Source organism: Clupea harengus, chromosome 4, assembly GCF_900700415.2.
Source record: "Clupea harengus chromosome 4, Ch_v2.0.2, whole genome shotgun sequence".
NCBI lineage: Eukaryota > Metazoa > Chordata > Actinopteri > Clupeiformes > Clupeidae > Clupea > Clupea harengus.
Window position 1 is genome coordinate 22,072,023 of NC_045155.1, and position 18,770 is coordinate 22,090,792.

The 18,770-nt window shown below is 41.2% G+C and overlaps 1 protein-coding gene across 2 annotated transcripts in view; it reads right to left on the minus strand.

Moving 5' to 3' along the window:
* Positions 1 to 473: 473 nt before the first annotated feature.
* e2f1 (E2F transcription factor 1) overlaps positions 474 to 18,770 on the minus strand; it is a 37,288-nt gene continuing 18,991 nt past the window's right edge. For both annotated transcript variants that reach the window (XM_031566786.1, XM_012820725.3), the window contains 4 exons: positions 18,252 to 18,404; positions 2,055 to 2,169; positions 1,704 to 1,902; positions 474 to 1,495 (listed from right to left, as the gene is read on the minus strand). In XM_031566786.1, the coding sequence (XP_031422646.1) occupies positions 1,236 to 1,495; positions 1,704 to 1,902; positions 2,055 to 2,169; positions 18,252 to 18,404 (727 nt within the window). In that variant the 3' untranslated portion in view covers positions 474 to 1,235. The remainder of the gene's footprint in view (positions 1,496 to 1,703; positions 1,903 to 2,054; positions 2,170 to 18,251; positions 18,405 to 18,770) is intronic.

Below are 18,770 nucleotides of genomic sequence, written 5' to 3' on the forward strand. Positions count from 1 at the left end.
TATAGTTCCTTGTGTAGGGCCATTACTTTTGGAACTGTATATAGTTCCTTGTGTAGGGCTATTACTGTTGGAACTGAATATAGTTCCTTGTGTAGGGCCATTACTGTTGGAACTGAATTGTCAATGTAGCTTTTATGCCAAATAGATATGAAGGGATAACCCAGTTGACGTTAAGGTATATTAAACAGTACGAAGGCTAATATTAAAAAGCATTTTGCAGCAAAGTTTTTCTTATTGTAATCCTCGTAGTTGACTGTACTCATAATGAAATACAGGCACCAACAGAGGATGATCAGTTTGTTAACCAAAAGAACTGCCATTAAATTAATACCCAAATGATTTGAGACTCTAACATGACACATGCCACTGTAATATAACGGCCTGGATGATTCATCCATTCTTTGTTGAAACATAAGGAGTGAAGTGCAAAATGGAAAAGTGTGTGATCTTGATAAGAAATAATTGTCCATGTATTCATTTATCCTTTGCTTTATTTAGCATATTAATCCCAATTAAGCTTTGAACACAGATGTGACCCACATTGGCAGATGACTCCCTTCATAAACCCGCAGGATGTGCCTTCCGTTGAGAGGTTTACCTGGAAGATTTACATGCTAATCCGACCAATGTACGGTGTCTCGACTTATAAGGATAATTGTGGGAGTGGGCGTTAGGCACGTTGAGTTTGATAACTGACAAAAAATCTCTATACACAAAATGTGGGTACAAGTGACAAGTTGTATGCAAACATTGATACATTTGACCCTAAAAATGACACTATATATCCACATAAACCTGCTCTGGAGGCGCTAAGCAAAAAACAGACTAATTACAGACAGTCCTGTGCTCATTTGTTTTCAACCATAACCGTATTTGCAATTGCCTTTTAAGCTATTAAGAAAGATTCAGAAATCTGCTGCTGTTTAAAATTGAAATGAGCATATATTATTAAAGTGCTAGCTCAAATATTCTTTGATGTAGCTGAGGTCATTTAGACTGGTGATTAAATAGATGTGATGAAATAGGAAATATAGATTTAGTTGATGCGTTCACAAAATAGAGCTTTTGACAAATTAAAAATCCCGGAAATTTGCCCCAATTTTGAGTGCAAACTGTGTGGCACCATCTGGTAATGCATTGGCCCTCAGTCAACAGAATAAGTCTGTTTGGCCCATATCATATCAACATGCTTGATCCATAAATGTTATGTACACATTGCCCACTCATTCACTTTCTTAAAGCACATTCTCAAAATTCAAATGTTCACCCAATTCACCAAAGTCACAATCAAATAGTTCACTGATGCCTTCATGCTCCTCCATCCCAAAGTGGTAGTCTTGACTCAGAGGTGACAGATTGATGAGGCCATCTGTGGGTGTAGGAACGCAATCCATGCCCCGGTCTAGCAGGGCGTTGGAGTACTCAAGGTGTGTCAAGTCCAAGTCAGGCATATATTCTGGACTGGGCATAGGGTCTTGATTCAGAAGAGGTGGTTCTATATAGGTTAAAAACACAAAGTCAGTAGGGCTCCCAGGAGAACCACACAGCTGTATTACTGACACTCATTGGGATCCTCTGGATGTCAGATTTACCATATCAAGCAGGTCATGTGTTTCATCTAAGTTAAGTAAACAAGTTTAAAGTGATCTTTCTTTGGTAAATAACCAACCAAATAGACAGCATGTTTAAATGGAACTTAGTACCTAATTGAGTAGAGGATGGATCTGAGATGGATGATGTACATGAGGCTGGCTCCAGTGAAGTGGTCTGAGGAGGGCAGGTCTGTCTGGAGGCCACTAGTGCTTTGCCGTCAGTCACAGGGTTGTATACTTTGGAACTATCCTCGGGAACTAAGAACACATCTACAGGGCCTCTGGAACTTTTCAAGGCGATCTGGTAACCCTGCAGTCATTAAGTTCCGCCTAAAGGGGTAAGTGACTCATGCAATACAAAGTAAAGATCAATGTAAAAGCCAAACAAATAAATGCTTGTGGGTGACAACTTGAACTTGAACTAGTAGCAAGAGCGTGTGTCTCTCTTGACCAACATCTTACCACACTAGGTTCAGAAACTTGCAGCTGGGTTTCAGGAGGTGCTTTGATAACCATGACCAGCTGGTCTGCAGGATTCACCACCATGCGTACATCTTGGCACATGACGTAGCTAAGCTTAATAATGAATTAAAGAATTCAACATAAAGCACAGAAACTTACATTAACATGAGTTTAGCAGGAAGTGGCAACTGGGGACTAACACTCAATGATATGGATGCAACGGTCATCACATGATGAGAGACTGACACTCCTTACATAAAATAATAATTATAAACATCTATGCTATAGATGATGCAGTCAACAAATGTGATGTTAGACCATCACAATATAAAGTAATATCAGACCTCCGAACATTGGGGTGGCCCATTCAAATCAAAGGAACTTTTTGGAACATTCTGAGGAGCCTTATAATAATTCTTTATAATGACCGCTGCAAAAAATTAATGACTGCTGCCATTGGCAACAGGTTTTGTGCCTCTAATTAACATCTTGCAATATAATTCTGCAAGTAGCGGAAATTCATTGTAACTTTAAAGGCAGCAAGTAATAGGTTGCGCAACACCTGAAACTTTAAAGTTCTATTTGCATGAATAATTTTCTTCTTAGCAGAAGTCACAAAACAGCGAGAAAATAATTTAAAAAAGGTATTTTGGAGGAATGCCTTTTTTATGTATTTTAGCTAGAGCTCAGCAGTAGAAGTAGAAGGGCCACACTACAGGGTGAACCTCAGGGTGAACCTCCTAAAAGAAAAACCTCTTATGAAAACATTAAACCATGAACCATGTAATAAGAAGGAACGGCACACATATTGAATACATTTTCAGATTTTCCTATTTGTTTTTTTGGGTTTTTTAAAAAGAAACTGGCAACTAGTTATTTCTCTGATCACTTCTACCCATACTCCACTTCCCGATCACTCAGATCTTCCAGATGCAGTTCTTAGCCATCCTACATCCAAGCTTAAAAGGCTACAGTGAATATACCCCTAGGTTTAGGTTATGGGTTTATCGCTCTAGACTAGACCCCTACCACTGAGACAATTTTATTGTTTTGCGCTATATAAATACAATTTAATTGAAATAATATGTTTCTGATGACACCCAACTTTACCTATCCATGAAACCTGATAGAAACCTCCATGAATCCAAGATAGAAACCTGCCTGCAAGATGTAAAATCTTGGATGGTTAACAACTTCCTGCTCCTTAACTCTGATAAAACTGAGGTTTTGCTTGTGGTTGAGGTTTTGCTCAATTGAGAATGACATTATCTAGCCATCTACCCACACTCGATGGCATCCCAACACCCAATACTAGCATCAAAAACCTTGGTGTAACTATCAACCAAGACCTCCTACTTGACTCACACATAAAACAGATCTCAAAGACATATTTTTTTAATTTACGCAATATTGCCAAAATTAGAAAAGTCCTATCCCTACAAGATGCAGAAAAACGAATCCACACATTTATTACGTCACGACTAGATTACTGCAATGCTCTCCTGTCCGGATGCAGCAACAACTCAATAAAGAGCCTCCAATTTATACAGAACGCTGCTGCTCGTACACTCACTAGAACTAAAAAAATATGAACATACCTCACCTGTACTTGCCTCTCTACATTGGCTCCCTGTCAAAAATAGAATTGATTTCAAAGTACTCCTTCTAACATACAAAGCCCTAAACGACTTGGCTCCAAACTACCTTAAGGTATTAATTGTCCCCTATTGCCCTCCAAGACCACTCCGTTCCCAGAGTGCAGGCCTCCCCGTAATTCCAAGAATATCAAAAACCACAATAGGAGGCAGAGCCTTTAGCTACCGAGCCTCCCTCCTCTGGAATAATCTCCCTGCCTCCATCCGAGATGCAGACACCCTTTCCATATTCAAATCAAGACTGAAGACATTCCTCTTTAGTGCATCCTATAGCCACAAGTAATTGCGTCAACAAACCCATCACCTGTTGGGCCAGCCAGCCAGCCAGCATAACTAAACATATCTAAACACTAGTGCTGTCAAACGATTAAAATATTTAATCGCGATTAATCGCATTTATGTCATAGTTAACTCAAAATTAATCGCGATTAATCGCAAATTTTTATCTACAAACAAGGCTGACTGCAGTCAGTTTTTTATTGCACGCACAACTCACAGCAACACACACGTGTGATATATATATGGAGGTGACCAGGACACACTACACACGCACACGCAGGCCTGAGGTCGCCGTGAATTTTTGCTCTGCCTTTAACCCATCCCGGATCGTCCCTCCTCCAGGATCGTCCAGGAGCAGTGGGCAGCTTCTCAGCGCCCGGGGACCAAGTGAACCGTCCGTCTCGGTCAGGGACAGACAGGATTGTTCTGTTCTAAATGTCCCTTCGTTTATTTATTTTTTCCATCATTTTATTTTTATTTTAATGATCTTATCAACATGGAAAAGTGGATTGGCTTGCTCTATGCAAATGTTTTATTTTATTGAAAACCAACATTGCCAAACAGGGCGGTACAAAATAAAATTATAAAGTGCACATTTCAGGTAAACAAGGACTCAGCCTATAGTGCAGTTAAACCATGGCTTAATATTTGCTTTTTTTCAAGTTTGCTGGGAACATATCAGTCAGGCCTCTTATTTCAGAAACAATGAACCGTAACAGTTAGGTTACCAAAAAAAGGTAAGCCTACTACTTCTTTGCTTTCAGCCAGCTGCCTGTTGACATTTTCAGACAACAGTGAAGCTGGCTTCTTTTGCACAACACAACTTTTAAAAGTAAACTTTCCATTCAGAAGCTTTTTATCATCCATTTCGCCGTATTGCGCTCACCATTCACTCAAACCGTAACGTTAGCCTACTACACAGTTTGCGAGGCCAAAAGGAATGTTAATCAAAAAAAAAAAAAAAAAACTTGCGTTAATCTCGCGATAAAAAAATGAACGCCGTTAAAATGGGTTTGCGTTAACGCCGTTAATAACGCGTTAAACTGACAGCACTACTAAACACATACAAAAAAAACCCAAATCTATAAAACTGGGCTACAGACAGCATATGTTGTATAGTGAAGGAGGGCCTTTACGGATCCCGGGTGCAGCATACGGCGAGTGTTGCAGCTGTCTCCAGCCAGTTAGGCACTGTTGTGTATCCTGCGATCCTAACTAAAATCTGCATGCACCATGCCAGTCAACCATAACTAAACATAACAAAAGTAAATCCTCAATAATATTCCCATACACCTACCCAGGCAGCCTCTCTCTCTCCCTCTCCTTTTTAAATCACATTGCTAATGCTTACATTAATACTGATAAAATGGCCATATTGCCTACTGTTAATTGACTGCCTAAAAGTATCTCATTATCTGTTTCCCAAATTGATGTCTACTAACAAAAATGTTCTCTCTCCCTTATAGCATGATCCAATTGCTCCTCACCACCACTACTCCTCATCTACGCATATGGATAGCCAAACTCTACCCACTCACTCTGTCTTTTCTTTCTCTCCTAGTCTAGACTATCTTCGTTATGGGACGCTGCTGTAGTCTCTCCACCCGATCGACCTGTAGAAACCCTTGGCCCACTGCACCCATCGCCACCAAACTGCCGTACACTTACTCTACCCCATACCCTATGCTAGCATTTACTGTATATGCAATATATATTATTGCGACCACTGAAATGTTTTTCTGTTCCTACTCTCCTTACCCCTGTAACGGTAACCCTATGAGCACAGTGTATACCCACTAAGCTGTTTTTGTATGTATCATGTATATACCACCTGATGTCTGTATATATATTATGTACATCTACCAAACGCATGCTGTGTACAACACTTGTTGTTTCCCTTCCCCTTCTACTGCACAACCCTCCCCCATCCCCCCCTTCCTATCTCCACCTGGCCGACCTCAAGCAGATGGGTCCCCCCTTATGCGCCGTGGTTCTGCTTAAGGTTCCTTCCTGACTAACAGGGAGTTTTTCCTTGCCCCTGCTGCCATTGTGCTTGCTCTAAAGGGGTTCAGGCTCTGGGCTCTGTAAAGCGCCTTGAGTCAATGTTATTGTTCTGGCGCTATATAAATAAAATTGAATTGAAATCATATGTCGAAAGTCCATTGTAAACACAGTTTTGCAATGTGGAAGTTGGAGAAGTAAACCAACTTTGTCCACTTGGCGTGTGCAACATGTAAACGGAGACACAGAGAGTAGAGTTGGGAGCTCTGTTGCATGGACCAACATGTAAACGGAGACACAGAGAGTAGAGTTGGGAGCTCTGTTGCATGGACCAAGAGACGTAATGTAATATGGAAGTACAACTTGATGTGTGTCAATGTGCACTTTTCCATTGAAGTACTTGATGTATGTCGATGTGCACTTTTCCATTGAAGTACTTGATGTATGTCAAAGTGCATATCGACATACATCAAGTACTTCAATGGAAAAGTGCACATCGACACACATCAAGTTGCCAGGAGACCCAGTAGTCACTCTGTAGACAAGCATAAGTGACTTGAATCTGATGTGGGTGGCCATGGGTAGCCAGTGTAGGTGAATGAGAAGTCCATTTTGGTTGATTGAACACCAAACACACTGCCACGCTCTGGACCATCTAAGGGTTTCACTGAACATGCTGTGATGCATGTTGGATATCGTCTGTGTAGCACTGATACAAGAAGTCATGCAAGTAGATAATCAGACCCAAGGAGGCGGTTTATATTGCAAAGAGAAGGGGCCAAAGCACCGATCCTTGGGGCACCAAAGAATGAACAAAGAATGTGTTTTGCTCAATGTCAGAGAGTAATGTTCCCAAAGCCAGTGAGTGAATGCTGGCACAATGCTGGGAGATATGGCTTGGAGGAGGCTGGTAGGAATGGGGTCCAGCAGACACAAGGTAGGACGGCTACAAATCATGAGTTTTGATAACTCGCTCTCAGTTAGAGGGGGGATGAAGGAAGTTATGCGCCATTGACTAGGGAAACAGAGAAGGGCATGTAGTAGTACTGCTACATGTTAAGCTTCTTGGTGCCTTGGCCTCAGCTAGAGGGCTGAGTGAGGGAGATGGTGTGGCACTGACAGGAGAAGACAAAGGACAACATGTAGCAGGACTGTCTGTGGTACTGCTGATCTTATCATTGTAAAAAGCAGTTTTACAGCACTGATGGCAGATGAGAAGGAGGACAGGAGTGACTGATAACCCTTGAGGTCAGTGGGATCGTTGGATTTACGCCATTTTCTCTCAGGGGCTGTGAGATCGGTAGGCAGAGGTGTGACAATTTCAGTGGCCATTTCAACCTATTAATTGTATTCATAATGCTTGAGGACAGGTATGGCGAGTACTTTGCAACACAATTATAAACAATGGATAACTTCAGTTTGCATGTGTTAGGATAACATAAGATAAAATATTATTCTTCATATCAAGGCACTTTTCAAGCACTGTAACTTGTACCTATCAATGCAGCTGCAAAAGTAAAAGCTTATGAAGTTGTCAAGTATCAGCTATTAGCTACATATATATATCAATGTATCAAAACCACCCACTAAGATCTAAGGTTGAGGATATACTCCGATCAATCTTGTGTCGTTACATGACACAGTGTGAAAGTATGCGATATTCTACCATTAAGTGCCACAGCAGCGCAAACTTTGTGTTAGGAATTGGAATATCCTGTATGTAAAAGGATTTAATGAACTGCATGCGTACATCATACCCATTTTAGCTATATAATCTTCTACAAGCTTATTTGATGATGGCTCCAAAAGAATGCTGGAGTTACATGCAGAGTGGGGACGCTAAATGCGCTTTTAAAGAAGATAACTGAACATCACATTATGGCGATTGGACGGGATTGAATGGAACTTAAGAGAACTAAGAGGTGCAGGAGATGTCTGCTTCAAGGAGGATTAAACGAGCTGGAAACTCTGCGATAAGTTTATTTCTGTCGTCTGCTTTTTTGCATGACTGCCACACATTTCAGTGTGTTTGCATTCCTTAACGTGGTTGAATTTAATCCCTTCTAAATGTACTTTCTACAGGAAGACTTGTGGAGACTTTTGTGCATCTAACACTGAAACAACACAAACAAGAATGATCCACTGACATGGTATGCTTGGCTACTGTGTTTTGTAGGCATATCATCATGATTGTTTCATAACAGTAACTTGAATTCTAAATCTAAATGAACTTTCTAATCAATCTTCCTTTCTTCTGCCCAGTGTATCTTCCCTACACAACAAGGCCCCAACACCATAGGCTACTGAATTTCATTTCTTCTATTTACTGTTTTAGGTTGCATAATGAATAAAAAAAATGTCTCGCTCTCTCAAGACCTACTACGAAAGCATTACAATATTTTCTCCGGTAATTCTTAGGCTTTTTCCCCATTTGATGTTTTTGTGGTCTAATTTCTCTTTGCCCTGTGTTTTAGAGGCATATGGCCAGATATTTCCAAAGCAGGAATTCACAGGTTTACTGGATGTCTGGATCAGTGCCATACAGTCTGTTGAGTCACAGTCAGTCAGCGGCATATTTTGGATATTCAGTTCAGCAAATTGTAACTAGCTTTGGTCGTGAGCAGGAAGAGGAAACTAGAGGAGCAGCAGCATCTTCTCAAGCAAAGCCAGGGCAATGGATGAACTGGCATAGTGTTGAGACAGGGAAAATCACTTACAATGTCCTCCCAACTCCACAGAACCTCAGTCAGTAGATGGGTTAAGACAGAAGCTGCAAGCTGTACTTGGGTATTAGCTCATTAAAACATGTTTTGTCTTGGATGTTAAATATAACGGGGGCTGGCACCTCCACCATTGACTGAGTTTATACAGCTGAAGGACGGCAGCGGCTGGGCAACTAGGGCAGTCACCAGGGGAGACTGTGTTATACAGTATAGACACAGTATGTCTATTTAAGAAATGGATAAAAAATAACCAAACCTGCAACCATAATTTGGCCACTGCATTACTCACACCGTAACTTCCTTTTATGTCTAACACATTGTATGTCTGTCTGGTTTTTACAATTTGTTATCTTAACTGCACTGTTTTGTCAAACTGTTGTTTACCTTGTATGTCTGTCTAGTTTTTACAATTTGTTATCTTAACTGCACTGTTTTGTCAAACTGTTGTTTATCTTTATTTTTCTTTTTTCTTTCTGTCTCTCTCGGTCATGTCCTGCCAAGGGACAACGGATGAAAACTAGCTAACCTAGCTAATTCTGGTGCATTTACATTTTTATGGAAATGTTTATCAATGTACACTGTCCCTTTTTCAATAAACGCATAAATAAAAATAAATGTAGCCTGACCCAGGGTCGCTATCCTTGGAGGCATAATCAGGTGGTAAAATCCTTTGCGTGACTTGAGGTTAACTCTGAAGACAAGGACAGTACAACTTCTTTTGTGAGAAAGGGGCAGACAAAGATTACTGGCAAATTGGGTATTGCTGTGACCAGACATGGTGCTGTATTCTGAGTGTGAGTGCATGGTTTACTTTATTGAGTTAACAATTGCCTTTGAAGATGCAAATGAGGAAGCCTTTGTAATAGAAGAAGCTGAAGTATATGAAACAGGTAGCAGAAGCGAGGGAACAAGGGAACGAGGTGACCAGTGGAGCCAGGTGATAGAGGCTTTGTAGCTAAATCAACCACAACCAGGGACGTGCACAGGAGAGGGCTAAAGTTGCTCGTTGCTCCCTCCGAAGGAAATATATATATTTTTTAAATAGTATTACGGCTGCAGAACGGAATAAGCGTCCAGGGGACGGGGGCGTGGCGGCGGCAGTTAGTGAGAGTTTCAAATGATATAGGCAAAATATGCGTCCAGGGGATGGGGGCGTGGCAGCGGCGGTGACAAAAATGAACGTGTTGGCACTTTTTTCCAGGGCAGAGCAACTGCCCTTCAAAATTCCTGTGCACGTCCCTGACCACAACACTTCTTTTGGGTTTTGGTTTTAAGCCAGTGACTCAAAAGATCTTTCAAGGAGTTGTCCGAGGCAGCGAGCCAGTGGTTGTCACTGAGGCGCTTGCAGACTACTTGGGGTTGTGAATTAATCTGAACGAACACAGACATATGTGAAATCCTGCCGTGATGTATCTGTTGTTGTCGTCTCTGCGATTTCTCTCGATTCTCTCGATTCTCTCGATTCTCTCTAGAACGATTCTGTTTCGATTCAGAAAAGTTCATAATCGATTTTTTAATAAAAAATAAATAAATTTAAAATTAAATTTTTTTTTTTTTTTTTTTTTTTTTTACACATTCATTTTGTGTTGAAATGCAGGCTGCATCGATTATTGCATTGTTCATTGAAAGTCATAATTGTGACAAGGGAAAGCTTTTTCTCTAATAAAAAATAGAGAAGGTAATTCATCTGTTGATTTTCTTTAATTATCAAACACAAAGTAGGAAGTGATTTGAGACTCTGAGTAGCAAACTCAGATGTTTTAAAAATCGACATGCATCGATAATCGTTTTATCGGTTTAGAATTGATAATCGATAATCGGTTTAGAATCGATAATCGGTGTAGAATCGATAATCGGTTTAGAATCGAATCGTTGACCACTGAATCGGAATCGAATCGAATCGTGAGGTGCCAAGAGATTCCCACCCCTAATGAATATGGAGATCACTGTTGAGCCTTCTGGTGGTGTCACGGGCCTACTTAAACGAAACATTGATGAAGGAAGGTACCTCCTTCAAAAACCCCAGTTAAGGTAGCTTTGTTCATGTTGTTGTATCCTGCTGCTCAGGTTTTATGGTTGGGCTACAGACAGCGCATGTTGCGCTCTGAAGGACTGTGTGACAAGAGCAATTGCTCCTCGTGAGTTCTCCTCAGCCCAGACTCAGACTCAGACAGTAGGATAATCAGCACGGTAGTTTATTTCACCGACTGCTCACACACAGACATAACAACCGTAGGCTCTTTGACAGCTTTGCCCCTGCAGCCCAGAGCGTACTTCTTCGGTCTCTCTTAACAAAAATGTTTCTTTCAACTTCAACAGAAGTCTCTCTTTAGCTACGATGGAAGACTTTTTTTAACCACTGCCTCTTCCTCTGGTGTGGTCTCAGTCTGTCTGTGTGCCTTTTTCCAGTTCCAGCATACTACTGCATAAGAAAGGGAGAAATGTATCGGCCAATAGCTGTGCCCATTAACCCAGCATTCTTCACTTAACCCCGCCTCCCTCCTGCAGCCAAGCAACAATCCCACTTAACGTCGCCAGCACAGAGGGCCTTTTACGGATCCCTTTACGGAGTTGTGCATTGTTGTTGTATCCTGCAGCGCAGTAACGTGCACTCAGACGGCATGAGTTGCTTGACGGATGACCGTAGGCGTGTTTGACGCATGGGGTTGTGTTGATAACGGAGACGTTTATAGTGAGATTGACAGGTCAACAACCAATCACGCCGCTAGCGAGCTGTTTACCTTGTGGGTTACCTTGCTAACGTGCTAACATTAGATAGCTGGCTCAGACACCTCGCAAATCCCCTCAGACGTATTGTTCAGTGTGAAAATGGCCCAAGTCGGCCACCCCACGATCTTGGGATGTATGCTTGGTTGGAATGGGGTTGCAGATGGGAAACACACACTGCGCAGGAGACGGTGGCTTTCTTATAAAAAAAAAATATTTATTTACAACGGGGAGATGCGACATCCACCCCAAAACAGACATTTACCAACTGAACAAAACTAAAACTAAGTTAAAATCTGTGGTCCTGAATCTCACATGTACCTTGACGCAGCTTTCTCCCAGCATGTTAAATCTGTGTCTCTCTCACAGTGAGGCACACCTTATATAAGACTGCCCATTGGGCTAAATTGGTCCAATTAGTGTCAAATGGATTCCTCCACTGATGAGGGGGAACCCAGACCCAACCATTGGAGTAGGGGAGTCCAAGGTTATCTCCCTTTTGGGCCATGGTCAGAAGGGGTGTGGAATTTCACCTTCTCCATTCAGTTACAATAACAGGGTTTTTACATTGTACAATGTCTATTTCTTTGTAACTTTAAAGAGTTTGGTCTGCCATCTTTTTTTTTCAGCGTTGCGTTCTTTGGAGATTAGCATGGAGGTACCTAGTTTGTACACAATGGTCATGACATCATTTTAATTGGATATCAAGCTAGCTTCTCTTCATTTCACAGTTCAGACTTTCATCAAACAAAAGAACACATTCGGTCTCTCTTTACAAAAATTGGGGTGCTAACCCAAATGTTGTAAGATATGTTGCTGTTTTGTCCCACAAGTGAACTATTTTGCAATGTCACTGTCAGGAAACATTATTTTGAAAACTGCTTCAACGTGTCACAACATTGCAAAGGAGTAATAAGAAACGTCTGCCATCAATACAGAGTTTTACGCAACAAATGCTCTAAAAATCTAAACACCCTCCTGTTGCCAGTGATTTATTCTCAACACACACCCCTTCCTGTTGCCAGTGATTTATTCCCAACACTTTGAACGTCAGACTAAACTGCAGAGATTTCCGGGCGTTCACAGGGACGAAAAAAATCCCACTTTTCGTGCAGTGTTGTAACCTGGATAACTTTCCTCCTAGATGAACAGTGGCCAAATAATAACTGGCCTGGTTCCCATTACATCAACAAATAGGATTAGCCTACAAAATGAGCAGTGTGGTTGACTGCATGAACAGGGTGTCCTGAAATGGAGTCAAATTCCCAGTCTGAATGATTGTGCCAGTCCACCCCTGCCAGTGTCAATACCTGAGAGTGTTAATGGAACTTAGATAGCAAACATTAAGAGCATTAAGATCTGTCAAGATCACCATGAAAAGCTTATGGTCAAAAATCTAACGAGCCAATAACACTGCACTGAGTCTGTTTGGATATTGTGGGAATTGTTTTCTTAATCTAAGCGTTACAAGTATTTCAATTCATGCTGTTACACTTTTACAACAACCAGTGCCACAGAGTGTTGTTGTCACGCCAGCGCTGAGCCCTGCTCGTGCCACGTTACATTCCCAGTCCCCTGATCACGAGCACCTGTCACTCTCTCCACAACTCCACTACATAAACTCCTCACTCCCCTCACTTCTCTGTCTGGCCTCGTGTTGAAAGGACTTGTTCCAGAAGATCCAAGCTTTGGACTATTCGCATCCCGCAATCATTCCCATCAACTTTTCCAGTCACTTTGTCTCTCCGCGTTTTCGCCCTAGCTCCCGTGTTCCATTGTTCCTGTGTTTGATTTCCTGTTTGCTTGTTAGCCCAGTTTGCCTTTGTTTGTTCTTGAACAGTGAACTTCTGAGCTTTGTACTAGTGGACAATATCTTCTGAGTGTTAATTACCAGTTCACTTTTGTGTTCTCCCCGTTATATTCCCTGTGCTGGCTGTTTACAATAAACTCTGTCCACTCAGGTCTCTGTGTCGCCTGAAGTCCATTACAGTTGTTCACCACCATGAGTTACATAAAACTATTCAGCATACCTGCTCATGACATCTTTTTTTAAATGTTCACTGTTCACCAGTGATGTAATATGATGAAAGACAACAAACATGAAGGGAAGTATTAATCTCAGCGATGCCTTTGTTGCCCAGTCATAGTGCTGCTGACTGGTGAAACACCTACATTATTTTTCTCCAAGATGTATGGGGAGACACTTTAATACATTTCCACCATATGAGTTATACACTGTACGATCAACGTCTTAAAGCAACATTATGGAGTTTTGATCTGAAACTAATCAGCTAGCTACTTAAAAAGCAAAAGCTTGCAAAAACGTTGGACCACAGAACTAGTGCATAGTCTAGACGGATAGTGGGACCACAGAACTAGTGCATAGTCTAGACGGATAGTAGGAAGGACAAGTGTGTTTATATGTCCTTCACGTGACCATATACCATAAAAAAATGTTTAACCCAGGTTGTCAGAAGTGTCTCCTATAATATACTATAAATTTATCAGGCATGAAAACGGGTCAGGGGTGAAAAAGGTGAGAAGGATATTACCCCTCTAGGGGGGTCCGGGGGCATGCTCCCCCGTAAGAAAAATTGTAATATTCCATATTTTAAAGCATCAATCTGATGCATTTTGAGAGGCTTTTTTTGCCAACCTGAGGAGAGCTGGAGAAACTTAACTTCAGCCATAAGTCCAAAATTATTATGGCCTCCTTACTAAGTATTTTGCACTGATGTCACTGGGTCTAAAATACAGTATAAGAGGCACAATGTGGTAAGGGCACCACAAATGGCTTAATGCATAGCCCCCACAAGAGATGGTGGACATGCTGTAACTTAACTTGTCTACTCTTCCATCATGATTGATAGCCAATACAATGTTATGTAATTCAGATTTTAATTAGGGCAGTCAATAGATAAAAAAAAAATTAACTAATTAATCTCACATTTTGAAATTCATTAATCTAAATTAATCGCGATTAAAAGTTTGTTTGACTTCTAAAGACTAAATCTTATAAATTAACGAGTAATCACTTTCAGACAGCGTGTATTTTAGACACTGTTGTTTAATTGTATTTTTATTTTTTTTACACAAAACTACACGCAGAACTGTGTTTTCAAAGAGGCTCAGGCCTATAACTCATACCTATAAAGTGCCAGCCAGGTACAGACTGTGTGCCGCGCAGGGTAGATGTTAAAATGGAAGTAGCCTAGCAGCTGCCAACATAATACGGGCACTATCAGTGCCTAAAGTGGTCAGTTTGCCACTTATCTCCCATCTGTTTGAGACGTCGATGAATTCCTCTGCACAGTCCTCCGCTGTATGTCGCAAATGTTTTTTTTTTTTTTTTACTTCCAATGCAAAATATCTCAATTTCCATACTTTGTCAATAAAATGAACCGTGACACCCAGGTAATTGTCATTTCTGACTGACGTCCAGTTGTCACCAGTAAGGGCGACGCTGGCAGCTTGTTTGAGGAGCTGAATTGTTCGTGCTCTCTCGCCGTCATACAACGGTAAATCGTAAGAATTGTCCCCTGAAGCAATTCGAATCACCTCAGACAGCCCACCGTCCTCAACTATGTTGATGGGCCGACAGTCACCGGCAACCTAAACTGCGTAAGCGTTGGTAACCTTTTCACGGACTGGTCTAGTTATTTTCCTAGTGAAGTCGTGGAGTGTGGGTTGGCGACCATCTAACCTGGGACTGCTTTCTGTCGGGTGCTTTGCATTAAGGTGATAACTTCAAGACGAGCTGCTTCTGTGATAGCTAAATTCAGCTTGACAAATGCTACATACGACTTTAGTTTTGTCGGTTGTTCCGTCATTTTCACTCTTAAACAGAAACTTTCCGCCCAACAATCCCTCTGCTCTCTCCATCTTCAACTACCGTCTCGGTCTCTCCTATTCCTGACTGCAGGCACGCGGCGGTTTCGTGTCATGTGTCAATGCACATCGGAAGTAAACAAAGTTGCGTTAACTGCCTTAAAATATTTTATCGCATTAATCTCGGCCACAATAATCTCATAGATTAACGCGTTAACTTTGACAGCCCTAATTTTAATACATTTTATTGGCAAAGATAACAATTTACATTAAGTTCGTAATACTTTCAGAACCAGATCATTTTTTCTTCTTTGCCTGAACCACCAGTGTCTTCATGGCCCGCTTTCGCTGTTTTGCCACGTCTCAGCCTCACCCTTTTCTCTTCTTCAGCAGGCGTGCTTTCAGCTTCTGATGGTGGTCTGCACTGGTGATGCAAGGCAACTTCGCGTTAATATTTCCATGCACTAGCGCTCCCTTCTGGCACGCGCACCTGTTCGCAGTTCACTGAATATGAATACGAATATGAATACTACCCCCCCCCCCCCAAAAAACATTTCTCATCGAATCTACACGATTCACGTAGGTCACCTATTTTGGTTTCAAAACGGCAAATTTCGCCGAAAGGTGAGGGATTTTCATGCCTGATTTATTGAATGGTATTATATTTTTGCTACTTAAGCTGTTGATCTCTTTGGTAACTTGTTCTAAAATCTTTAAAGTTCCCCCTCCCCTGTAAAATGGTTAAGTCCATGAGTCCGTTTTGCTCTCTTGTCACGGTGGTTGCCCATCTCCGCTCCATTCCAGTGAAGAAAGAAACTGTTTGAAAGCATTTGAGAAACTGGAGACAAGCCTACTGTAGGCTTGCAGTGATGAAAAAAGTGAATCGTGAAGCAAGAAAATGTGATGGGTGGTCATATGTGATAGACAGTTCCGTTGTAATTTCAATTGTTTATTTAATTGCTAGCTTGCAAAAGTCGGTAGCACACAGTAGCTAGCTCGCTATACAGCTTGCTTGTGCTAGCTAGCCTTGAAGTTACCACTGTTAGCTTATAGGCCAGGCAAAGTAACCCATTTTGGAGTCAAAAATATATATTTCAGCATAGATCATTTCTATGAGGTGTCCAGAACAACATACTAAAAGTCCTAAGAAATCCTAGTTGAGGAAATATGTTTAATTCTCATCAATCTGAGATGTGTGCTAATAATGCATGGCAAAAATCCCTCAAAAATGTATTTTTTTCCTTTACTCCTATCAAAATAAAACTTTACACAATGAAAGTACCCATGGAAAGTAGCATTTTTTGTATTACAAGTTTCTTTGAAAATTAATTTTAATATGCAAATGAGCTACGTATACACTAATCGAATATGGCCAAAATACACCCAAATAGGTTTCATTTTTTCCTTTACTCCTACCACAATAAAACTTTACATAGTAAAAGTATACATGAAAAGTAACTTTTTGTATTACAAGTTTCTCTTGAAATGAATTTGAATATGCACATGAGCGTCACACTTATTGAATATGTCCTAATTGCATAGGCAGAAACACCATACCCCTGGCAGGTAGTACCAAGCCAGGCAGTTCAGGTTAGAGGCCATTCTAAAAGCAGCATTGCCATCTCCCATTGGCAGTAGGATGATTGGATGAAGATTGGGCCGATGTATTTGTCATACATATGAATGGTGTTTCTGCCTATGGACATATTCAATAAGTGTGGAGCTCATGTGCATATTCAAATTAATTTCAAAAGAAACTTGTAATACAAAACATTTTACTTTTCATGGGTACTTTCATTGTGTAAAGTTTCATTTTGATAGGAGTAAAGGAAAAAAATTATAAATAAATACATATAGACACCAGGCATGTGTGTGTGTGTGTGATATGCCACCCTTGAATTTCAACTTGCCACCCTTCTGCCACCCCATGTAAAGTTTTCTAGAATCGCCACTGACCTGATCTCAACTGGTGATGTGTATAAAAGAAACCTGTCCAAAGAATCATACTTCACACCTTCAACCTCACCACCATGGGCAAGACCAAAGAGTTGACCAAGGACGTCAGAGATAAGATTGTAGACCTGCACAAGGCTGGAATGGGTTACAAAACCATCGGCAAGCAGCTTGGTGAGAAGCAGACAACTATTGGTGCGATTATTCGTAACCACCACAGTCACCAAGAAAACCATTGGCAACACACTACGCCGTAATGGTTTGAAGTACTGCAGAACTCGCAAGGTCCCCCTGCTCAAGGAAGCACATGTACATGGCCGTCTGAAGTTTGCCAATGAACACTTGAATGATTCTAAGGAGGATTGGGAGACAGGATATGGTCAGATGAGACCAAAATCAAGCTCTTTGGCATCAACTCAACTTGCCGCGTTTGGAGGGGTAAGAATGCTGAATATGACACCATCCCCACCGTCAAGCATGGAGGTGGAAACATTATGCTTTGGAGCTGTTTCTCTGCCAAGGGTACAGGACGACTCCACTGCATCGAGGGGACTATGGATGGGGCCATGTAATGTGGAATATTGGGCTTGAACCTCATTCCCTCATTCCCTCGCATTGAAAACGCAACCTTAAGGATTTGGATAGGATCTGCAAAGAGGAGTGGCCCAAAATCCCTCCTGAGATGTGTGTAAACCTGGTGACCAACTACAAGAAAAGTCTGACGTCTGTGCTTGCCAACAAGGGTTATTCCACCAAGTACTAAGTCATGTTTTGCTAGGGGTTCAAATACTTATTTTCTGCATCAAATGCAAATTAAGTCATAAATGTTATAAAATGCAGTTTTCTGGATTTTTTTGTTGATATTCTGTTTCTCACTGTTAAAATACACCTACTATTACAATTATAGATCACACATTTCTTTGCAAGTGGCCAAACTTGCGAAATCGGCAGGGGTTCAAATACTTATTTTCCCCACTGTATATCTATATGTATTCTCACACACACACACACAAACACAAACAAAAGGATATTTCTTGTTCTGTGGGTCTTCAGTAAGCAGCTGAAGCTGCAGGTCACATTTGCGAATGAGCTCATCCAATTTGCCTTCCGCCTCTGTCAGCTCTAACAACTCTTTCTGCAAGTGCTGATGCCGCACCACGGACTGCCCATCAACGCAGCTTCCTCTGCAATGCAAAGGTCTGAATTAGATGCTATATGTAAACATGAGTTTAAGACACAGGCAAACAAAGACTAAAGCCGCGGACTAAAGCAGAGCAAAAGCAAGAGTCAAGTTGACAAAAAAAAAAGACATTTCCGCAAATGCAAGGTGAAGGTGTTGTTGGCAGAGGCTAAAAATCTGGCATTATTAAAAGAAAAAAAATTGGCAGACTGTGGCTATTGATGCAGTTAAGAGCACTGCATTGCCACTGAAATAAAAAAAGAAGTGGTTCGACATCAAGCATCTTTGGGTACTTAGAAAAGCACTAAGGTATTATTATTATTATCAAGGTGGACATGAAGAAGAGAGCTGCTGCCTACAGCCAATGTGT